Source organism: Lissotriton vulgaris, chromosome 7 (assembly GCF_964263255.1).
Source record: "Lissotriton vulgaris chromosome 7, aLisVul1.2, whole genome shotgun sequence".
NCBI classification, from domain to species: domain Eukaryota; kingdom Metazoa; phylum Chordata; class Amphibia; order Caudata; family Salamandridae; genus Lissotriton; species Lissotriton vulgaris.
Window position 1 is genome coordinate 1,520,350,560 of NC_141695.1, and position 25,544 is coordinate 1,520,376,103.

The following is a 25,544-nucleotide window of genomic DNA, read 5'->3' on the forward strand; positions in this document are numbered from 1 at the left end:
GAAGAAGAGGCGGTATTTTCTTCAAAACTCCAATCACCCCGAACCAAAAACTCACTGTTCTATTAATCTGACTATCAAAAGACAAAGTTTTATCAAAAATGAACCCTAAGTGTTTGTCTGCCACTGCTACAGGTAACCTACCACACGTTTCTGGCCACAAGTGTTGAGTCCTGATAGAGCTGTCAAATCTAAAGCCTACAATCTCGGTTTTCTCCCCATTGATTTTGAGCCATTTCTCCATCATCCACCTGCTGATCTCCTGCATAAAACCCTAAACCTGTCCACTACCTCTTCCCAGTTATCGGTGATAGAAACAATGATCTGGGTGTCATCTGCACAGGACGGTACCTGGAAACCAAAGGAGAGTACCAGTTTCGCCAGAGGTGAGACTTACAAGTTAAATAGGGTAGGGCTTAGGGACCACCCTTGGGGGATCCCACAAGAAAGCTGAAATGGTGCAGCTCTAGAGACTTTGATAGTTCTGTCAAATAGGAAGACTCCAACAACTTAAGGGCCACATCCTTCAACCCGGCCAGCAGTAGCCTTTGCACCAACATAGACAGGGATATAGTGTCAAAAGCTGCTGACAGGTCTTGCAACACCAGGACAGCTGCATCTCTCTGAGCTACTTGCCTGCGGATAAAATCCATGGCAGGAATAAGCACCATTTTTTCTTTTGTTCTGTTGTGTGGTTTTGAGTGTTATGGGGATGTCAAAAGCTTCATGTAGCCACTCATAGTTTTTTAACAGAATTATTGTTTCCAGAACTGTACTGGAAGTTAGTTGTGGTACTAAGTGTTCCAAATTGAATTTGTTCCAAGGACGATAGGTGGATGCACGTAATGTAGTTTTAGGTTAGTCGCTTAGTGTTGTTTTATTTTGGAAAGCAAGCAAATGGTGGTCTGACCATGTGACTGGAGTTATAATTTAAAAGTGAACTAGTTTGATATTAGCAAAAACGACATTTAAGATATGTCCAGCGATGTGGTGGGGGTTTGCTGACGATCTGATGCAGGTTCAGTGCGTCTAGGCCAGTGAATTTCTTTTTCAGATGGGGCATATTGGGTTTGTCAAACCAAATGTTGAGGTCACACTGAACACCCAGATGTCACAATTCATTGAAGAGAATGCAATAATTTAAGACTTCTAAACAGGACTCAGTCTGGGAAGAGGAACAGAACCTGCCCTTATTGCCATCTGGGATGACATGAAGAACACAGTTGACCGCAACTGGGTTGCTGCGCTACTCCTCTTTGACCTCTCAGTTGCCTTTGACACGGTTGACCATGAAACTCTGAAACAAAAACTATGAAGCGAGCATAGAGGGGACTGCTCTAGACTGGATCGCCTCCTACCTTCGAAACAAAGCTAATGTCATCCATACCCCACCTTTCTCATCCAAATAATACTCCACAAAAGCAGGGGTCCCTCAAGGCTCTATCATCTCGCCTATGCTTTTGAACATCTACATGAGGTCACTACCGGTACTGATTATTCAATTTCACCTCACGTGCTATAACTATGCAGATGACACACAAATACTCATTCAACTGGAATGCCACTAAGACATTGGAAACTCTCCAGTTTTCAGTTGTGTCATACCCGTGGATCAGTGGATGACTTGAAGCCATCTCAAATTGAATGCTGCCAAAACAAAAATACTCACATGTGACGATTGGATACATTATGACCCACTTGCCGCGTGGCCTGATGAATTTGGATCACCACCTAAAGTATTGAAGGAAGTAAGAAAACTTGGAATGACCATGGACTCCAAACTGTCGATGAATCCCTAAGTGGACAAACTAGCAAGATCAAGGTTTGTCACTATAAAAACTCTGTGACGAATCTTCCCCCATTTGGGATTTCCACACAAGGTCCAAGTGACCATCTCTCTTGTTCTGTCAAAACTCGATTACGCCAATAGCCTCTACTACGGATCACCTTTAACGACCATGAAAAGTCTACAAGGGATTCAGAACTCGGCTGCCAGACTACTCTTGCATATCAAACCGCAAGACCACATCTCACCACGCTCAAGCTGCTTTGTACCACCCACAAAGTGATACATGGAATGGGACCGCTCTCCATCAGGAATAAAATCACCAAACATATTCAACAAAGAAACCTCCGCTCCAGGAGAGGCTCCTTGCCTCAAAATCCCAAGATACAAGAAAAAACACATGGGTGGCACATCCTCCTCTGTTCAAGCAGCCAAACTATGGCATTCTTTACCCCCAACATAAGATCTAGGGACAAGCGCCTTATCTTTAGGAAACTACTCAAGAATTATCTTTTCCCTAAATAAGCACCATACGCTAACAAGTACACAAAAATCCCTCTGTATATAAGCATTTATTATACTATAGATATGTAACTATATGTTTTCGTTTGTATAAACATGTAGAATAATTATGTTGTTAAAAAATAAATAGAGTGCATTTTTAAGAACAATACTTGAAAACCAGAATGTATCTAATGTATATTTAATCTACATATACTTCCTTCCTTTATGCATCTATACACCTTCCATGTACTTGGATCTATATATTTTTTACTTTTCTCCTAAAAAAGCATATTCAATGCACTACCCAATTCCTCATCCTATACCTCTATCAATATCTTTAATCTACAAATACCTACCTCCCTTGTGCATCTATATACTTTCCATGTACTTATGGAGCTATATATTTATCACTTTCTTCTAATTCAACATATCAAATGCACTGCCCTATTTCTCACCCTATACCTCTCTCAATATATCTTCTACCCCAACTTTCTGACTCATCTCAAACGTCTTTCTACTACTCTTTGCAATGCACTACCCTTTTTCTCACCCTATACCTCTATCAATATATCCTCTACACCCACTCTCATTTATCTCAAACCCCATACCAATACTACGACCCCCAAAATAACCCTTTCTAGACTCTCCCCTACTCTACACCTCTCCTTGCATCATCTGACACCTCTTTTACTATACCGACCACCCCAAAACAAGCCTTTCTAAGCTCTTCTCACTGACTCTTCCCCTCCACAACCCTTTTTACTCATCATCCCAAGCTTTCTTCTACTGCTATAACCTCCAAAAAAAGGTCTAAATCCTTCCCTCTTCTATCCTTCCACTATATTTTCATTCAAAATACCAGACCAACATGTCCACTTCTCAAATTTCATATTTCACTATACTAATTCACCACTAATCCTTTATGGGTTCCAGCGTAGCGTGCTACTCGCCAAAAAAGCGCTTCAACACCTCATCATGTGTAGCAAGCGCCATATAAATGCAAACCTCTTTCCCTCTTCTATCCCTCCGCCATCCTTCTCACTCCAAACAACTGACTAATATCCACCAATCAAATTACTTTCATATTTCACCATACTAATTCAACACTAATCCTTTATGGGTTCCGGAGTAGCGTGCTACTCGCCAAAAAAGAGCTTTGACGCCTCATATGGGGTTGTAAGCGCTATATAAATGCAATAACAATACAATACAACGGGAAAGGATAGAACACAGCACGGCACCCAACAAACTAAAATGAACCAGTTTGCTCCCACTGGGGCAGACTGATGAGGAGGAGGGTGTAGTGTAGTTCCTATATTCCCAATAGGCTGTGAGCATTGGAATAATATATCCTCTAAATTAGACGTAGGACTGAGGTCGACTAGGTCTCTACCGAATATATTAAACTTAATTGTGTGTGCCAGCCAGCTCAGAGGTCACTAGAAACATTCTCGAATTCACAAGAAGGGATTAGTCTCTGAAAACCGCATAAACATGACAACTTTGTTTCCCAAAGATAAAACGTATCTTCAGAGTTGTGGAAACAATAGATAGATATTTCACTCAGTCAATCGTGCATGCTTCGTTTCACAAGAGGTTGCAGAGAAATAGATAGGCGGGCGTTTTCAATAAAAAGATTTATTGAACAGTCTTCTTTCGCAAGCATAAGAAATGAACTGCTATAATCGTAACACAGTTTGTAAAAATTAATGCGTACAGTATAAATAGTAGAATAAAATAATACTGTAAGACCATTGTATGGTTCCTAAACCATACAAAAATACATACATAAATAACAGAGGCTAAAAGTACTCAACTGGTGCTTCTAAAATACGCCTACCCCGGTGTACCTAACCTAAGCTTAGTACGAGGGAAGAAGTAAGTGAGGCGTAGCATAAATGTAGTATTCTTTTGCCAAGAATCTGCTCAAGATTTCCCTAGGAGTCTAATCAGCTCCGTACCTTAGTGTAGCATGGAGAAGGCTGGTCTCGGGACTCGATTTCCCAACAACCCGCAATGGTTGCTTGGAAACACTGGAGCTGGATTTCTCGGCAGGAGAAAAGACAGCGTCTCTCTCAGTGCGTCTGCTGGAGGGTCGGCTTCCTTCGGCACTTGCTGTAGCAGGCAGCGTCGGGCAAGTAGATAGTCAAACTGCTCCAAACCACTGTGTGTTTGCTTGGGCAAGTGTGGGCATATTTATACCTTGAAGGTGCCTGGGTTGACGTATGGTTGGACATAATAACGTCATCAAAGAGTCTCAGTTCTTTGAAAACTCCATGAGTTCTTGGATAAATCAATATTCAAGCAAGGGGGAGTCCCTGACTGCTGAAGGCGGGTTTTTCCAAGAAATCGTTGTGGATTTTCAGGAACTAGTGGAAGTAGCCCTGCCGTATTTGGACTGCATAAGCTATGCCTAAATATGGTTATGATATCTATGCTTCTATAAGGATATAGCGATTTATACCTATATAAGTGCATGAATCGGGAAACTTACAATAGGGTTCTAAAATAATACATAACACCCACTCCAGGCTATTATGTTCATCAAAGTTCAAGCACTAAAACATATAATCTAGAGCATGTGCTTACAACCCCCAAAAATCATATAAATGTATTTGAAATGGTTGTACACGAATATTTGAGCATTTTGTACAGTACATATTTAAAAGGAAATGACTTCATTGTAAGCATATGATATGATATTAGCAATGCTAACTGAATGAATCATGAAAATTACATTTATGAAATGGCTCTTAGTTACAGAAGAAAAAAGGTTGAGACCATCCCATAGCAGAATATACAAACTGTTCTTTTGTTTGTGGATTAGGCAAATATTGTTTCTTAGGAAGTATTCAAGGAATTCTTGTTCTCTAAGAATAGTTTTACTTTAAGCAGATTACTTTTTGTGCCAAAGTTCAATTTTGTTTTTTGGAAAAAGTCAAATAAATCTGTCGTTAAAATAGAGTTCCAAACTTGGAAGCACTTATCTTGAAAAAGTGAAGGCCTAATTTCAGAGTTCCACAAAGAACGCTGTGGGCTTAATTTCAAAAATTGTTCTCGGTGTCAGGAGAAAACATTAAGTCATCAAGGCTGGCAAAGAAATCGCTACCACAGTAGATGAAAGTTTGACTACTTCATTAAAAAGGTCAAATGTGCACAGATGCGAAGAATCGCCGTCAGCGTCAGCCGCGTTAGCAATGATCATATCAGATGGTACCTGTGTGCCTGTTGGTCCGCGTATCTCACCTCCAGTTGGATTTGCTGGTGAGATCTCAATGAAAGCAGTCATCAGGATTGGTAGCCGTTGGGGGCAATACAACAAGTGAGCCGTTACCTGACCCAGTAATGCGTCAGCATCCGTTGGCGCAACCGATGGTAGTGTTAGACAGACATCTAACATGCATTCTTCCCCACAAAGCAGGCATCGTAGAACAGGTAAGATGCAATCTTACCAGATTGGTCTGAATGACAGGAACCATGTGGTATTCAGATCTCTCAAACGAGCCAAGCCAAGGATCTGTGTTATTCTGTCACTGTACCTCATAGCCTGCAGCCCATTTTCCATGCTGGCTTTGGTATCGCTGGTGGCAGAATTTACCATAACGGAGCAGGAGGAATAAAAATAAGATCCCTGCTACGAATCTCAAATTGAGAGACAGGCCACCGAACACAGAGTAGACGAAGTTAGGAAAAATGCCTAGGACTGCTTCAAAGGGAGCTAATAGTCCAGAAAAAATCATCTTAAATACATGTGCAATACCGCAGGTATCAGACATGTTAAAGATACGACCTAACATTTCTGCAAAATGTACTGGGCAGTTTGTTTATAATAATACATGTATCTCTGCAGAGGACCTTGCAACTTGTAGATCATACGTTTCTCTGGACGAGGTCAGTGGCACAGTTTTTTGCAAAAGAATGACTTCCATTCCGCTTAAAGTATCAATTCGTATAGAAGAGATGTTCAGTGAAGGTCATAGTGGTGACTCCCCTCTGTCTTGGTTTTAGGAAACAATACTTGCATACAACAAGTGAACCTGGCTGACACAGTAACAAGATAGCTTATTCCGGGCATCATTCTACAACAGCTGTGATCCTTTAACATAACATAGCTGCCATTGGAAAGCTGCCTGAAAATTGGATCTATCACCGCAGTGGGCGAACCCTGCAGGTGCAAGAAAGGTTATTGGAAGAACCTTCGCAGGCTCTGTGTAATTTAATACCTTGACCAGTTAGTGAGTTTTCACAATGTTTACCACTGAGAAATACTTCCTTTCCCCCACTCCAACATTTGTGTGTGTATGCTAAATCCCAGGTCGACTTAATGTATTCTTTACCCAACCTTTCATACAGGCCTGCTGGTATATGTTTTAAGCAATACTGAAACTGGAAAGTCATCACTGGTATTGTGATGGTGCCATGTATTATCCATTTAACTGATGGTTTCTCAGAAACGGTCAATGGTAAACTCTCCAGTTTTTCAATGCTCAGCACCGTATAGTCTGCTCCCCTCTGTGCCAACGAGATTTGTTTATCTGTAAGGTTAAATACAGTAAACAATGACGTAGTGTTGATTAAACGCAAAGGGACATAGCCAGAACTAAGGTTTTGCAACGTCCAGCCTAACAGCATTATAGAACTTAATTGAGACTGGCCATGTTGTAGCATTAGCAAGTCCTGTTCCATTAAGTATATGGCAGAGGATACAATGCTGTCCAAAGAATACATTTTGGACGACAGAGTTGTTAACCCATTGTCAACTACAGAGAGTGATTTCTCTAGTTTAATACGATCAATTTCTCGTATTCTTTGAGCTGTTTCCATTTGCGTGACTTGTAAGAAGTGTTTATACCGGCGAATATGAAACGTTTATGACATGGTTTACGAGGACCTAGTAAGAATTCTCGTCAATCAACGCCATCTTTAAGCAAAGGTAAGTGTTGTTTTATGTCTGGAAGTGTGGATTTCTGTAGCCACTCAAGGTACAGTTTTCCTACACTATAAGTTGTTATTATCCCTGGATGTTGTCTTTGGATATATCTTGGATCTGGCCGAGTTACTGTAAACCTTGTTCAGGAATCTAACTTGACAGTTATTCATGTCTGTGGGCCAGATCAACCACTTTCTCTATTCAGGATTTGTTCTGTTCAGTTATAAAATATAATTAACGTCTACCTCCTCATCTGAAGTTAAATTACTATCAGGTGTGGGTTTAGGTATGGACGGTTTGTTTAAATCTTTTATCTTAGCAATGCCAAGACAAGATGTCTGTTGAACAGTGTCATTTAGGAACACCATTTGTTCTGGGATGATGCAGGCTCTGAACAATGCTTCTGAACCTTGTACCTGCCAGTCTTTTGTGCCCCAAACAGTTTTTGTTTCAATGTTGTCTTTCCAAAAGTCAAAGCCTAAGGTGGACAATCTATATATATAAAAACAAATGTATGTCGTTCTGTTTGTCCTTTATGCATTACTACACCATTCATCCGATCGGCATGAAAGTTTGGGAAGTTGTTGAGTACACTCCCGCAAAGTTTTCTGGCAAAAAAACAAAATATAATTAAAAAAACTTATAATATAATATAATTTGTTAAAAGTTGTTGAGTACACTCCTGCGAAGGTTTCTGGCAAAAAAAAAAAGTGTTAAATATCGGCCCCCTGGCCCCCCACGGCCCTCATAATCTTTCCGATACTGAACGTTTACAGTTTACGGTGCAACTCGCTTTTCCAATGACCATCAACAAAGCACAAGGACAATTGCTGCAAGTGTGTGGACTAGATTTGGAGAATCCGTGCTTCTCACATTGACAACTGTATGTGGCTAGCTCACACGTCGGAAAACCTTCTGATTTATTAGTGTACGCACCAGACGGAAAAACAAAAAATACCGTGTATCCACAAGCACTCAAATAAATAAACAGAATTAAAACACCACTTTAAAAGGTTTTCCATATTAAAATGAATATGTTTCAATAAAAATGACACAATGTAAATTGAATGTTACCATAACAAGTTTGTATAAATTTCCTTTCTTCTGAGATCGCAACAACGCGCGACTGGTAGGCAGCAGGATAAATTTGTTTAATATTTGTCAACATACTTTTCATGTCTGTCTTATTCATATTTTTAAAGTAAACATTTCTGGGTTTGTAACATTAAAACCTGTGAAATATGGAAATTTTCTAAGAAACGTTTTAGAACTACCTTTTGGAGGTGTTGGACAATGCTCCCATTGATTATAAGTTAAAACGTTTCTAGGGTTTGCAGATTCATGCAAGTAATGATGGCCAAAATGATTAAAACAATACATTTCTTCATAATTTGATGAACCTTCTAAGTATTCATGTTTTATAAATTTTGCTGACATTTCTAAGTCTGCCATCATGTTATTAACAGTCTCAAAGTCCCAATCATCAGAAAATGTGCTAGGTGCGGCGAAATCACTCAAGGAAACCTTAAATTGATGCAGTATCTTTAGCAGCTCAACAGGGCGATAAATGTCATAATCAGATGTATCCCATGCTATTCTACCAGGTAGTGGGACCGCTGTGATGTTCACTGATGACAGGTCTAATTGTTCACTATGAGATGATTTGTGTGGCTTCAGGAGCAAGTTTATGTTCTTACTTGCTGTGTCCATTTTAATGTGCTTTCCATCTATCAGCTTTCCCAAACTTAACACAAGAATGAGCCATAGCAGGAGGTAAAGTACACCTAACACAATCCAAAGTTCAACCCATGGTGAAACCAGATATGTATTTGTAAGCTCTTGACCAAGTTCCTTTATCTTTCCTTGAAAGATTTGTTTGCTGGCGTAGTTTCAGGTTCACTAGGATCCTCAGAAAAGTTATCGAAGTTGATAAAATAGCCAGAGGCAGTTCTGTCAATAGTTGGTATTGCATCCGGATTATTTGGAATCGCTGGAGCAGTTTTTTTCCTTGACATGTTTGTATAGTCAGATGCTACAGCATTGTAGACAGGAGTTTCTTGACAAACTGTTATTTGGGTTTCAAGAGGTACAAGTGCCATGGCTTTGTTGCTTAGTCCTTCTTTTCTCACAGCAGGTTTATCAAAGGTGAGAAGTCTTTCAGTTTGAACCTCTTGGATTGTAGCAAGATCTGGTTGTCTGCTACATCTTGGGTGTCCACCGGGCCTACTACTTATTATCGGCCACATGGTGTGGTTTTACCAGGTCAATTGACACAGACTGGTTCTCCTTTTTTCCAGCAAGGAGCGGCAGTAGTACTGTTCTTGATCCGTGGATTGCTAGTACAGGTAATGGTTTTCTGTAAGAAGACCCAAATTCCTTCTTGTCCGCAATTTTCTCAGTGACCAGATCCCCAATCTTTGGAATACAGACAGGTCTTGCTGGGACAGGTGTTTTTTTTTCTTCAGTGGGCGTTTGTTTTTCGCTGGCATTACTTAGACGACTTCTTGTTTCATTTAGGTCCTGTAAAACAGTCAAACAATCTTTGATATCAAAGGGTTTTTGTTCCACCACTGAAGTGTGACGATCGAGATCTTCGACCAACATTCTAGTACCAAAAAGTATTTCATATGGAGTGATTCCAGCCAGAGAATTTCTTGGCAGGTTATTAAGACTACGTTGGACATTTATAAGATGTTTGACCCACACATCACCCGAACCTAATACCCTAGCTGTTATAGATTGCTTTATGTCACGTTTTTTTCTCTCCACAACCGAATTTCCTTCAGGATGGAATGGACGCGAAAATCTCAATGCAACGCCCAAACTGGCCATGGCCTCCTTGTAAGCCCTAGAGCTAAACACAGGACCCTGGTCAGAATGTAGTCTGCCGATTGCGTATGTGCCGATAAAGATTTGCAAATCTTTTATAACAGTTCGAGTGTCAGCTGAGCGCTGGGGCCACATCCAAATGAATCTGGTCTTAATATTTGTGGGACTGCATCAGTCTATTCGGACGTCCGCATGTAGATAGTCTTATGCTGTCTAACAGTGGTGTCTGTGTTGGGCTGGCTACTCTGTAGTCAGGAATCTGGTGGTGTTTAAAGCTGTGGTATTTGTAACAGTCATCGCAATTAATTCCGAATTCGTATACATGAGCTTTCATCCCTGGCCACCAGTACATCTCTTTTAATTCTAGTAGAGGTTTAGAGATCCCTTGATGTATCAGACCCTCTCCCATATGTGCTTTGAAAATTAGAGCACATCTTGTGTTCCTGTTTGGAATTACCCTATCCCCCACTCCAGGGATTCGAGCAAAACGAACAGAGTTTGTATCAATTATGTATTTATATTCGAGTGGATAGTTTAGAGATAACGCGGCTCCACTCCCTTTGCTCGTCGCATTGACAGGGAGCATGGTTTCACCGTCTCGAACGATTGATTGTAGCTACGGAAGCCGTTTGCACAGCTGCCTTTTGCGGCTTCATCAGCCAATAAATTCCCTGCAACGTGAACGCCATCACCCTGATGACCCAGTGTATGAATCACGTGAGTCTTTTGTAGTTCTTTCTGCAAAAGAACTACTTGTTCCCAAAGCTGTTTATGCTTGATTGTGCCACCTTTTGTATTTTTAAAACCATTTTGAACCCAGGTCTGCAGATATTCAGTGTAATTTCTGACACAATTATACGAATCGCACACTATGAGTGTGGGGAATTCGCGAACGGTATTTTCAAGCGCCATCTTGAATGTCTGTAGTTTAGCTCGCTGAGCTGTACAGTCTCCGAGAGATTGAGTTTTTGTGACCTTAGGTCTGAATTTACCATCGTGCCAGCGACCTTTAACAATCATGCACGCAGCATTGTAAGCGTGTTTGCTCCCAGTTGCGGGCTGTGCTGATCCGTCTGTATATATTATACAGCCGTAATGTTCTAGAGGTAGAATTTCAGAAGGCAGAGGACTTTCTTGTTCGTATTGGAGAAATTCTTGTATCTTCAAGTAAGGGTCAAAAACGTATTCAACGTCTGTTGAAGTAAGAGAATTAACCCATTGTATCCATCTCAGATGTAGAGCTTTTGCATTTAGAATGCTTGCCTTCATCACTGCCTCTAAGGCAGGTAGAGGTGTCACTACTTTAATGCGTTTACCCTGTGCGAGGGCTCTCTCCTTTGCCCCAGCAGTCTGAACCGCTGTCAGAATTTTTTCTGTTGAAGTGAATTTCATTCCAGCTTGTGTATACAAGTGTGACTTGTAATCTATTGGTACCTATTCACCTTCGTTAAAGGTTAGGTATGTGAATCCACATCTCCCTGGGATGATTCATATTACAAGGTTGCGTACATTGTCGCGTGTTTGTAAGTGTGTTGTTGCCAACATGTCTGTTTGTACTGAACGCAGAATTTCTGTGTGTTTTTGAGTCCAATTAGTAGGTTTGAAATCAGGTTTGATTCATTCGTAGAGAGGTTTAACCCTTTCTGTGCAGTTCAGAATGCAAGTTCTTCCAAAGTTTAGGAATCCTAGAATCGACTGTAGGTTTTTCAGAGTTTTTGGAGTTTGGAGCAGCGCAACTTTTTCTAAAAAGTTTGCTGCTAGGCTTTTGCTTTCACTCGAAAGTTTGTATCCCAAGAATAGGACGTTGAGGTGGACAATTCTGGACTTTTTAAAGTTGAATTTATACCCTTCTGAGGCGTAACCAAGTATTATGGTGTTCACTCTGTTCAAGTGCCTGTACAAATCATCATCTGTAAGATAGATGTCATCAACATAAGATAATGCCTCATCACCATACTTTTGTAGTAACTCTGTTACTCTGGCTGAAAATAATCCTGGACTATTCTTGAATCCCTGGGGAAGATGGCAACATTTTCGCTGTGTCCCGATGATTAAGAAAGCGGTCAAGTACCTGCTTTCTGGTGCAATGTTTTGATAGAAGAAACCATTTGAAATGTCTAATGTTATTTTGTATTTTTTGCGCACAATGTTATTCATCAGTGCTGCACTGTGTGCATTTTGTACTGCAAAAGTTTTGCTACAAGAGTTTAAATGTCTGTAGTCCAAAACTAGATGATATGTATTGTCTGGTTTGGAGACAGGAAACAAAGGATTGTTCATTGACGAGGTGCATGTTTCAATCACCCCTTGCTATTCAAGTTGAACTAAGATCTCCCTGACGTGTTTTTAGCTTCCCGATTTACTGGATACTGCCTCTGAGCAGTAGGTTGATTTTTTAACTGGATTTTATGGTGAAGAGAATCCTCATCCCATCCCACATGATTTTTATATAATGCTGGAGCCTGGGCCACAGCCCATTTTCTGGAATAGGTGTATTTATTATGAATAGGAATATGATTAGAAAAGGCTGGCATAATGATTTCTTCACCATGTGGGCACTCCCTGACAAATTCAGGTGGCCAGTCTTTTTCAGCTAGAAGGAAGTCATAACCCTTAGATAGTTTTTCCCAAAAGAGTGCTTTTATTTTCCTAGTTATATCCCCCTCTATTCGGAGCGTTGCTTCATATAACTTATGTGGTACACTAACCCTGGTGTCGGCAGTTTCAACCCGAATGTATTCATTCAGATCCACTGCCTCCAGATGATCCTTCAGTATCCTGCGAGCTATGGTGACCTCAGTTGCGATGTCCAGCATTGTCTGGGCCCACTCCCCATTCTTGAGTTGTGTCCTCAAGATCCTCGGCATGTCTGATTTTTAGACTTGCTACCTTCTTTTTGGTGAATTGGTTTTCTTATTCTTCGGAACGTGTTTATCGTCTTTGGGCTTCAGGCGTTCTTCTTTTTGTTCTGATCGTCCTCTTCTTTCGGATTTCTGTGAGGAAGTCTGAAAGATACGAGAGGATTGTGTATCAGTATCTTGATATCTATCAGGTTTTCTTATATTATCCCTATTTCTAAGGTTATATCTTTTCTCGGAGGGCTCCTTCTAAGGAGACCTTCCTCTGGACTGAGAACGCTTCTTTTTAGGAAGTGTCTGTTTAGTGTTCTCCCACTTCTTTTTAGGAGTAATGAGATTTTTTTTGATAAAAACTTTTTCAGGGTTTTCTGTTAGTTCGGGCTTTACAGGTTTCCCTCCTAAACTATCTCTACCTAGTTCTTCATAAGATTTTTCAATAATTCTGGCAAGTTCATATGGTTGCTCAGTAATATCTGTTTCTTTTAGCTTTTGGCGGATTGCCACAGATGCTGCTTCACCTTTAATGTTGGCTAATAGTATAGCCGAGACCTGTTTGAAATCTTTCAGTAATTTCATACCAAGATCTAAGGCCGGTTCTGGACTGTATATATTTTGAATCTGTCTTAGAACGTCTGGTATTACCGCCATAGACGGACACCATGTGTTTTTGTGTAGATTGAAGCAAAGACTGTACCCCAAGTGTTGCAATCCTCTATCTGTGGTGCAAGAATCCTGTGCTTCTCATGAGGTGTACTATCAGGAAATACTGCCTCTATTTGAGTAATTTTCTGGGCTAACCAGAATGGACTTTGTTCCCTTTTTGCGGGCAACCTACCGATTACTGACTGTATAGTCTGTGGTGTGATTTTGTTTCAGTTCCCCTGATGAGAGGTGTGCTGTGGAATTCTTACAGCTGGTTGGACTGTTAAAGTCCGCATGACACATTGTACCAATTGTCTATGTATTTTAATTAATTGAATTAGCTGAGCTAATAGTTCTACATCTGACATTCTTTCAATGTTAGGATGTGGTGTATAGCTGGCTAATACTGGCCATGTAGCTCCTGGTCTACTTAGTGGACCGAGCCTGGTAATGTGATTTTGATGTTGTAGGGCGCCATGAAACCTGAGCTGATGCTCTTGGTAAGTTAGTGGAATTTCAATGTCCTCGAAAGGAACGTATTCCGCTGGATGTTCCTTCCTAGTGGAACTAATGTGTTCCTGGATTTGCTTGTGGAAAGACAATCCATGAATAGAATACCTCTGTCTGCCGATATTCATGTGCCTCTATCACAAATATTACTTTACCACCTCTCGATGATACTCCATTATTTATGAGTTTGTAAGCTATAATTTTCCTTACATTTGCCGGGATGTGTATAACATCCGGGTTATTTTGTTGGAGACCTGTCTCGTCTAGGTTTTGTGCAAGTGCTGCTCTTGCAGCTCTAGCTAACTCTTCGTCACTCTCTGTCATTTTTTATGAAGGTTTGCAAAGCAAGTTTCAAGGAAATAAAGATAAGGTGCACAATATTTTGGAACACTGTATCCTTCAACGTTAAACAAACCAAAAACTAATACATAGGATTTTTCGTCCTACTCAGTTTGAGGGGGATATTTTATCCTTTAACTCACTTCAGATGTCTATTGGAGTATTTTACAGGAAAAAAGGGGTCTCTGTGAAAAGCACGACTGAGTTACTCTAGTATCTAGCGTTAAATTAGTGCCTTACCAAACGTTGGGCGCCATGTAGTGTAGTTCCTATATTCGCAATAGGCTCTGCGCATTGGAATAGCATATCCTGTAGATTAGACATAGGACTGAGGTCGACTAGGTCTCTACTGAATATACAAAACTTAATTGTGTTTGCCAGCTAGCTCAGAGGACCCTAGAAACGTTCTCGAATTCACAAGAAGGGATTAGTCTCTGACAACAGCATAAACATGACAACTTTGTTTCCCAAGATAAAACGTATCTTCAGAGTCCTGGAAACAATAGATAGATATTTCACTCAGTCAATCGTGCATGCTTCGTTTCACGAGAGGTGCAGAGAACTAGATAGATGGGCATTTTCAATAAAAAGATTTATTGAACAGTCTTCTTTCTCAAGCATAAGAAATGAACTGCTACAATCGTAACACAGTTTGTAAAATATAATGCGTACAGTATAAATAGTAGAATAAAGTAATTCTGTAAGAGCATTGTATGGTTCCTAAACCATATAAAAATACATACATAAATAACAGAGTCTAAAAGTACTCAACTGGTGCTTCTAAAACACACCTACCCGGTGTACCTAACCTAAGCTTAGTACGAGGGAAGAAGTAAGTGAGGTGTAGCATAAATGTAGTATTCTTTTGCCAAGAATCTGCTCAAGATTTGTCTAGGAGTCGAATCAGCTCCGTACCTTAGTGTAGAATGGAGAAGGCTGGTCTCGGGACTCGATTTCCCAACAACCCGCAAGGGTAGCTTGGAAACACTGGAGCTGGATTTCTCGGCAGGAGAAAAGACAGCGTCTCTCTCAGTGCGTCTGCTGGAAGGTCGGCTTCCTTCGGCACTTGCTGTAGCAGGCTGCGTCGGGCAAGTAGATAGTCGAACTGCTCCAAACCACTGTGTGTTTGCTTGGGCAAGTGTAGGCATATTTATACCTTGCCTGGTTTGACGTATGGTTGGACATAATAATGTCATCAAAGAGCCCCAGTTCTTTGAAAACTCCACGAGTTCTTGGATAAATCAATATTCAAGCAAGGGGAAGTCCCTGACTGCTGAAGGCGGGTTTTTCCAAGAAATCGCTGTGGATTTTCGGAACTATTGGAAGAAGCCCTGCGGTATTTGGACTGCATGAGCTATGCCTAAATATGGTTATGATTTCTATGCCTATATAAGGATATAGTGATTTATACCTATATAAGGGCATGAATCTGGAAACTCACAATAGGGTCCTAAAATAATACATAACAAGGGGGTGCATCAGAGACTGAGACTGAACTAGCGCACAGGCGCTGAAGGGCTCTACAGAAGCCCAAATGCTGGTGGCAATAAAAATCTCATGCTCAGCATTGGAAACAAAAATAGACACTATCTCACAGGAGGTCAACCTACTATGAGTGGGCCTTCGCAAAGTGGCTGAGAGATCCTTGGCCCCCGGACCACCGAAAGGGATGTAACAGACTTGCAGGAGAAGTCTGGATTCTAACGGTGATGGTTGACTCGCTTACAGAGCTCGCCAGAAAGTTGACGAATAGGGTCAAGGACGCTGAGGGCCCCTCGCACCTTTGCAACCTCCGCATTGTGGGTTTCCCCAGAACTGTTTTTGGAATGACAGCTTTAAATAATGCTTGACCCAAATGCGCTTTCTGTTTTTTTGTAGTTCAAAGGGCCCACATGTCACTGGCTCCCAGTACTCCCCGAGCGCATCAACAGAAACACTGATAGCAAAACTCCTCACTGTACCAGGGACAGGTACACGTTCCTAGGTGCGGTGCGAGAGTCTGGAGATCAGACATTGGATAATCATGCTATTCGCATATTCCCGAACTACACACAGCAAATCCAACACCTCGGACAGTCATTCACTGTTGTCAAATAAAAGCTGAAAGCTATTCCCCGAGAAGTTGGAGGCCATTCATGGGGGCAAATCATACCTTTTTACAACATCTTAAGAGGCCTGGGACTGGGTAGAAACCCAGGGTGGATGCTGCCCCCTGCCCTCACCAAGCAGAGATTCTCGATAATGGAGACCCGAGGAGACGAAGGACTTGGCTGTTTGGCCAACGGCTGCGCGAACACCGAGGGAGCATACAGTCGAAGCCCCACGCGGTGGTCCGTCACAATGGAAAATTTGGTATCCAAGGCTGACAGACAAAAAGGGAATAAGCCAGAGTTTTTGGAGAGGTAGTCACGGCGACAAAAGCCACAGAAAGACCAGGGAAAACTGTGATTGACACAGGAATCTCCTGCTACGAGTGTCACACAACACAATAGGTGGGCTCCTCAGTAAGGAGAAGGCAGTATTGAATTGAATCGTGCTGCGGCGGAACTGGCTGCGCAGCCCCCGAAATGAGAGCTGGCCTACGAGAGAATTGTGCTTGTCTCTGAACTTACAATATGGTCCGCGCTGAAAGATACCATTGGTCGGCCCCCAACCTCCAAGAAAATAGGTTACAAAGAGTTAGATTTCGGACACTTCCGGGTGGACTACGGGAAAACCCAGTTAAACTAGGACACTTGGATAGTTATTACCCACGGGAGCACCGAAGTACTCGAGTTACCCCACCCAGGGAAGCCGGGCGCATAGGTGTTCTTTTGTGTCGGGTTTCGTCGATCAATCCTATGGAGAGCTGCTAGAAAGTGCTCCAAGCGTCCAGGAGGAAAGTGTCCAGATGGATCGAAGGGTGGATCGGAGCAGTGAAGAACCTGAAAGCAGAGGGGACAGAGTCTGGGTCACTAGCCAGTGACCAGGAAGTAACCAGGCGATGTCGAGATGCAATCAGGTGAAGAAGTGAAGCTTGTCTCTGCAGCCACGTGGACCAGGAGGTGTCGACGACGACTAGGAGCTGGATACGGACTGTCCCACGAAGGATCTAGCTGTTGGCGGTGTCGGCTTCCGGATCGGAGTCAACAAGCCTTGGCAAAGGCAATCCACGCAGGAAGGGAAGATCCGCTTCTGCTCAGACCAGCAAGGTCTGGGGAGCTTCCCCTTTACAGGAAAGCAGGAGCAAGCCCAGAGCAACCAGGCAAGCGGCGTTGTTTCAATAGGATGTCTTCAGGAGGGCCACGAGCCAACGGGCTAGCAACTGCGAAGACGCGCGAAGGAGAAGTGCAGGCGCAGACTTTGAGAACGCCTCAGAAGCTGCACAGTTAGCAAAAAGCAGGTACTCGTGTCTGCCACTGGTCTCAGCTTTGCTGTGGATGCGGGTCGGAGTCAGAGAAGTCTGGAAGTCCAGAGGCTGCGTCGCTAAGTCCTCGGGTTCCGGCGGGAGCGTCGACAAAGCAAACCGGCAAGTTACTGGTGGTGCCTGTTTGCACAGGGTGGTTACTCCTTGACCACAGGGGAGATGTCTTCAGTCTTCCAGTCGAAATGGAACGTCGAAGGTCCAAGAGTTCATTTCAGAGTTTCTTCCAGGATAATCTAATGTCTCTAGACACAGCTCCTAACTTTATACTGATCTAAGGGCTGGATTACCTGCTAGGTCCCTCCTATGGGTGGAACCTGGGAAGGGGGTGGTTACACCCCTTTCCCTTTGTCCAGTTTCGCACCAGAGCTGGGGCTGGAGAGCCCCAGCAACTGGTTTGAACCGGGCTATGCATGGAGCACCTTGTGTGCCCCAGGCAGTGTCTCATTTCTTTCAAAAGGCAGGAAACCTTTTGTCCAGGCCTCCCCTGCTGGAGTTTCGGCCAGTAGCAGGAGGTCAGACTCGTGTCTTTGGCAGCAGCATTCATTTTGTGATACTGAGGCTCTGTTTTAACTTTAAACGGGAAAAGCTACAACTACATGTCTTCTCCCTCGAGAAGGGTGGAATGCTACCCCCGCCTCCAAGACTGGCGGGGGGGTTGTATTCCACAGCGTATGACACCATACACGCCATGTTTTGATAAACCAAACCAAAGTTAGCATTAACCGCGAGGATTATAATGCACTGAAGAGTATATGGTATGGCTATATCATAGAACAGCTATAAGGACATGGTTCCGAAAGCTGCAGACAGGCTCAGCTCATGCTAGAGCACCATCTCACATAAAACCAAGCACTCTGCCTTCAGGATTGTTAAGGCCTTCCATAGGAGTGACTTATAGGTATACATGTGTCTATATATGATGGTAGGTATAGCAATACTATACCTAAGCAAGGGGTGATTACACGACCTTGCCCCAGCTGAGTGATCAGCCAGTGGTGTCAGTTTGGATGGCCCGCCAGGGGTGGCATAATACATGCTGCAGCCCCTGGTAGGCCTTGGATGCACCTGTGCCCTGGGTACCTCTGGTACACTATACAGGGGCTCATAAGGTGACCCAATACCCAATTGGATATGTACCTAAAGTACATGGAGTCCATTTTACAGTGAGAGCAGATAGCCTGGGGCCCTGATTAGCAGGATCACAGGCCAACTAAGTTGAAAACCAGCTAAACACTAGGCTAAAAGTTGGGGTAACCATATAGTCAGATATCCACCTTCCTACATTGGGCAATATTTATAAGCATGAAAAAAATACAAAATTGTATCTGCTCTAAGCAAGCTGAAAATGATTTTTTTTTTCACTGTACTGAACGCCGGTGTATCTTATAAAGGTTTCACTGGTAATTTTTCATGCTTGCAAGAAATTGTGTAAATATAAATAGTTACATCAACTATAAAATCTTCAGGCTTCATTTCCACCTCAGGCAAGGATGTTTGTGGAATCGATTCAGCAATCTCAACTGGCAATGCATCATACTCTTCCTAAGGAAACACAATGTTATATTATAAATTCAACTATATTGTATGTGTGCTATTTTAAAAAGAATCTTGTAAAATAAGTTCAAGTGTACATTTGTCTAATAATGCAAATTAGGATAATAAAACTGAAAATATGCAGGAATGACTAACAATCAAAATCTAGTTACATCTATAAACATCAAAAGCATGCCTTGACAAAAAGATGTATGGCTGAGGCTACCTTTCACACAACAGTCTCTCACAGCTTAATCAGCATAATTCAAGATAGAATGACAACAATACTAAAAAAGACAACCTCTAAAAATCCAACGTACGTTAATATCTGAACAAGTGACCCAGAAGATGGAACAAAAATATACATTCACAGTGTGGTGCCAGATTCACTTGTACAAAATCCAAAAGAGGGCTCTAAGTGATCACATCTCCTTCATTCACAGATGCAATATTGTCCCCTTTAAAGAATGTTCCAATCCTAGCCACCTTTTTTGACATATATATATATATATATATACACACACACTACCAGTGAGTCACTGCAGCACTCTTGGTTTTCAGCCTTCAATTTTAATAATAGCAGATGCATCAACACGAGGTCGTCATTACAAAAAATAAATGGAATCCGGTTACCAAACTAGCTCCTACGAACATGCACCTGTTGTAGGTTAGAGCATGACAGGGCGAGGGTTTGACTCTTCAATGAGCCCACATTTAACACAAATGCTCACTTAGAGATTGATGAACAAGTTACTTACCTTCGGTAACAATATATCTGTATGAAACATAGATTAGTTATCGATTCCTTACCTTAAAATTACCCCCAGGCGTCAGACTGGATCCAGAGATTTTTTTTGTCAGCAGTCCCCCAGCGCATCGAAAGATGGCGTCGGTCGTCTCCGCGTTCATCGCTGATGTCGGGGTAGCTACTTAGACACTGCCATTGTGCGCGGACGTCAGTTCTTTTACATGACATTTCACGCCAGAAGGGCAGGGCCATGCAAGACAATGACCACTGGTGCACAAAACTAGGGCCCTGAAAGGGATTTCCTGACCCTAGAAGTGGGTCAGGAAAGCGGGGAGTGTAGGAGAGTAGGAGAGTAGGATCTGCTTACTATGGTTATCCCACACTTTTTGCTGGTGTTTCACTATTTTTCGACTTTAGTCTGGCTGGGGCCCTGCATGTGCATTAGGTACATTCCAGATTGGTTACTGGATTACTCTTGTGAGTCCCTGGTATATGGTACCTTAGGTATAAGGGCACAGGTACCCCAGAGGCCTACCAGGGGCTGAAGCATGTATTATGCTCCCCCTGGGAAGCCTTCCAAAATCGCACCACAGGTCTGCTACTGCAGCCTGAGTAAGGTGGTGCATGCACGCCTTACTGAGATATAGGTTACCTATATCTACCTTATATCACTGACACATATAAACCTATAAGTCACTCCTATGGCAGACCTTGACAATCCTGAAGTGCTTGGTTTTGTGTGAGAAGGTGCCCATGCATGAGCAGGACCCCTTTGCAGCTTTCGGAATCAGTTCTCTGTAGCTGTTGTGTGATGCAGTCAGACCATATACTCTTAAGTGCATTATAACCTCGTGGTTAATGCTAACTTTGGAATGGCTGCATGGAAACATGTTGGGTTTGCTGTCAAACACTTTGGAATCCTACCACCCCCGCCAGTTCTGGCTGCGGGGGGGGGTGTAGAATTCCACCCCTCTAGAGGGAGAAGACATGTACATACTTACTTAACCGGTAATAGTTTATAAGAGCCCCAGCATCACAAAATGGATGCTACAGCCACAGACACAAGTCTGACCGCCTGCTGCTGGACGAAACTCCGGCAGGGGAGGCCTGGACAATAGGTTTCCTGTCACAGGGAGCTGTAACCACCTCCCCAGACAGGGTTTAGTGTATTGGGGCTGGGTAGGTGCATTCAGAGAATGCTTTTCAGACGGTGCTGGGGGCACACTTGGTGTCCCTGTGCATACCCCAGTTCAAACCTGTTGCAGGGGCACTCGGCCTCTGCTCTGGCGTGAGTGGGTAGTACCATAAGAGCACTGAGGGAAAGAATTGCACAACACATGAGGGCCATACAAAAACAGGATCCTAAATACCCCGTAGCACTACATGTGGCAGCTTGCCACCCACACAAGGATGACATCAAAGTGAGTTTTTTTGGGATCAAAACAGTCGCAAACAGCAATAGGGGAGGTAATAGGGAACTCAATCTTAGATGCAAGGAAGCGATGTGGATAATGCGTTTGCGGACTGTGGAACTGGGTCTTAACTACGACCAGGAGCTTCAATACATCCTGGGGGACTGAGAGTCACACATTGTGAGCTAACATCAACACGACTTCTGTGATACCTTATGTGATGAATCTCACCCGTTATGTGTCGTGATTTATGCAATTAATAGGTCCACAATTACATGCCTGTACTGTATCTTACAAATGCTATCTGAATGACTTTTGAAAAGCACAATAGCTGGGATGAAACATACGCATTGCTACATGCTGTAGTGCGACTTCAATGGGGCAGACCTGCTCCTTCTGTTTTCTTTGCTTAAACTAGCACGCGGATATCCCCAGCATATGACTAGCTATTCACTCAAGGATCTTTTAGCTCGCAACAGAATGGGCCTTTGGTTATTATGTATAGTAGTATGCCTGAAGGTTTTTCTCATAGTTACTCACACACCCGTGAACTATGTAAGAGCGTTAATATAGGGTAAATTGTTGATTTTTGTTTGTAAACATGTGAAAATCATTGATGTTGTTTTTAATTCGATACTATGTTCGAACCGACTCATTGCATGATGAACCTACTCATGGTAATATCTGCTGTGATTTGCACCTTTCCTGATCATTATACAATAGTAGCTTGTTTATAAATGCATTTGATTTTTGTTTCCATGCAACATTTCGTCGCCAAATGTGCACTATATTGTTTCGGATAATACATGTAACTACCGACTAAACTCACTTTCTTGGTGCCCTTTCACGTATATATGCAGATTCTTCAACAAATTAAATGAAAACATGAGCACCTCTCGATTTAATCGGCTTTGGCAATCGGGTTCTATTTCACCATTTTCCAGCCATATTCCTTTATCTTACAATGTTCTATCCTTACAATTTACCAACCCCTCAGCCAACTCCAACGACATCACCCCCTCTCAAGCCCTCTGCAACTCCCTAGCCTCAATCTTCCACAACAAGATCGCAGACATCCACAACAGCTTCGACAACCGACCCGAAGACCAACCCACCCAACCCTCTGCAGGACCCCCACCCCCCTTGAACATCCTCAATGACTGGAACCCAATCTCCACTGAGGACACCATCCACCTGATGAACTCTATCCACTCAGGATCCCCCACAGACCCATGCCCTCACCACATCTTCAACAAAGCAGACTCCATTATAGCACCGCACCTCCGAGACGTCATCAACTGCTCCCTCAACACCGCCACCTTCCCGGAAAGTTGGAAACATGCCGAACTCAGCGCCCTTCTGAAGAAACCCACAGCTGACCCTACCGAACTCAAAAACTACCGCCCCATCTCGCTCCTTCCATTCCCGGCCAAAGTCATCGAGAAAGCTGTCAACACCCATCTTGCCGCCTTCCTCGAAACCAACAAATCCCTCGACTCCTCACAGTCCGGCTTCCGAGCCAAACACAGCACTGAGACCGCACTCATCGCAGCAACAGACGACATTCGAACTCTGCTAGACAACGGAGACACAGTCGCCCTCATCCTCCTCGACCTCTCCGCAGCCTTTGACACAGTTTGTCATAGCACCTTAATACAACGCCTCAGAAACATCGGAATCCAAGGAAAAGCACTGGAATGGATCTCCTCGTTCCTTGCCGGTAGAACTCAGAGAGTCCGCCTTCCACCATTCAAATCAGAAGCTACCGAAGTCATCTGCGGAGTGCCACAAGGATCTTCACTCAGCCCCACCCTCTTCAACGAATACATGAGCCCCCTCGCGGCCATCGCACACCAACACAACCTCAACATCATCTCCTACGCTGATGACACTCAACTGATACTATCACTCACCAAAGACCCTAACACCGCCAAAACCAACTTACATGAAGGAATGAAAGAAGTAGCCGAGTGGATGAAGTACAGCCGTCTAAAACTGAACTCTGACAAAACAGAAGTCCTTATCCTAGGTACCTCCCCCTCCGCCTGGGATGACTCTTGGTGGCCAGAGGCCCTTGGAAAAGCACCCATCCCGACGGACCACGCACGGAACTTAGGTGTCATCCTGGACTCCTCACTCTCTATGAACAGACAAGTCAACGCCGTCTCATCTTCTTGCTTCAATATTCTTCGAATGCGCAAAAAAACATTTCGCTGGATCCCCACCGAAACTAGAAAAACGGTCACCCACGCACTGGTCACGAGCCGCCTGGACTACGGAAACACCCTATACGCCGGTACCACCGCAAAACTCCAGAAAAAACTCCAACGCATCCAGAACGCCTCAGCCAGACTCATACTAGACATCCCGCGTAAAGACCACATCTCTGGACACCTGAAAAACCTCCACTGGCTCCCCGTTAACAAGAGGATTACTTTCCGCCTCCTAACCCACGCACACAAAGCACTCTACGAACTTGGACCCAGATGCCTCAACTCACGACTTTCCTTCTACACCCCCGCCCGCCATCTACGATCCTCCAACCAAGCCCTTGCAACTGTACCTCGCATCAACAAAACCACCATGGGAGGCAGATCCTTCTCCTACCTGGCAGCTAAAACCTGGAACTCACTTCCCACTCACCTTCGCCTCACCCAGAACCACCTAACATTCAGAAAGCAACTTAAAACCTGGATATTCGACAAGTAATTCCCCACCCTTCCTCAAGCGCCTTGAGACCCTCTGGGTATGTAGCGCGCTATATAAATCATTTGACTTTGACTTTATGCGGTCTCTATTTCCAGTTTATAAAAAAAAGCATCACTGGGATTCCATTGCAGTAACATGAGCAGCGCTCTAGTCTTCGCACAAGGGATTGCCTTAATGAGGTTCCGCCTAGTATTTAAGGACTTCCGCCTTCCGGTCACATGTCCAGATTCAGAACACGGCGACCCAGGAGAAGACAGATCAGAAACTCTACACTTTTGCTCAAGTAAGTCCCACTAGCCAGGTTATACTCGACAACAGTGAGAAGTCTACCGACTTTCTCAGACACCCAATCATTTGACTTATGCACGTATTTGTGCTTCTTTTTCAGATAACGCATATTTTTTGGGAGTTATCAGCTCCAGGTCACTATTGTCTACACATCCCGGGCACACCGCACTGAACTACACATTTTAAGGTAATGCTGTGTGCACAAATGTCACAATCGGTACTCCGATCGCCATGGCACTGACATTGTTTGTTTAGAACTCGAGACGGCCTGAGCAAGGGACCTTTTGATTGATACCAATAAATCCTTTCTTTACAGTGCGATCTCCATTGAGAGTCGCGTGCAAACTCCGCTGAACAACGAGGAAACACTCCCTTGTGAACCATATCCACTGGACCCACTGTCTCATTTGGGTATGTTCGCCGTGAAACCTTTTTTTGTTTCTAATTAGGCGGCTGCTATTTAGGGACCTCATGAGGTTAGATTTTCCATTCCACTCTTCTCACTTGTTCTATCCACTCCTCGCTCCACAGCATTTCTACGAAGACATTCTTCGCATATGGTCACGAGCCCCGCCGGGGTGGAATTATCACCGGTTGAACGGTGAGGAATTTTGTGCTTCTCTGTACCGTGATCTTAACGTCAAGAAAGGGTGTGAGTCAGATAACCATTCATGTGACTAAACGTAGTATAAGTATAGGAACCCAGTCCTTAGTACTTTAGATTACCCTGGACGAAACTCTGGGATCTTTGACATTCTATTTCGACTAGAAGACGGAAGAATCTCCCTTGGGGCAAAGGAGTGACTCCCCTGTTCAAACAGGCACCAAAGAGGCATCTTGCCGGTCTGTATTTCTGAGGCTCCCGACGGATCCCGAAGGTTTTGTGACACACGACACGGATTTCCAGACTTCTACGAGGCTGACACGAGATCACAGCAAAGCTGAGATCTGTAGCCATCACGAGAGACGTAGGACCGGAACTCCTGGACACTGTGCACATTTGCTAGTACTCCGGTGCTCCCGTGTGACTTGACTCTCGAACTGTCTAGTTCT

At 43.3% G+C, this 25,544-nt stretch overlaps 1 protein-coding gene across 2 annotated transcripts in view; it reads right to left on the bottom strand.

Moving 5' to 3' along the window:
- Window positions 1-25,544, bottom strand: part of LOC147705920 (deoxynucleoside triphosphate triphosphohydrolase SAMHD1-like) — a 1,309,615-nt gene that overhangs the window by 212,364 nt on the left and 1,071,707 nt on the right. The window contains exon 13 of one of the 2 annotated variants that reach the window (XM_086932390.1): window positions 19,248-19,343. The exons of the other annotated variant lie outside the window; for it this stretch is intronic. Within the exon in view, the coding sequence (XP_086788516.1) occupies window positions 19,248-19,343 (96 nt within the window). The remainder of the gene's footprint in view (window positions 1-19,247; window positions 19,344-25,544) is intronic. 2 annotated transcript variants of the gene reach the window in all.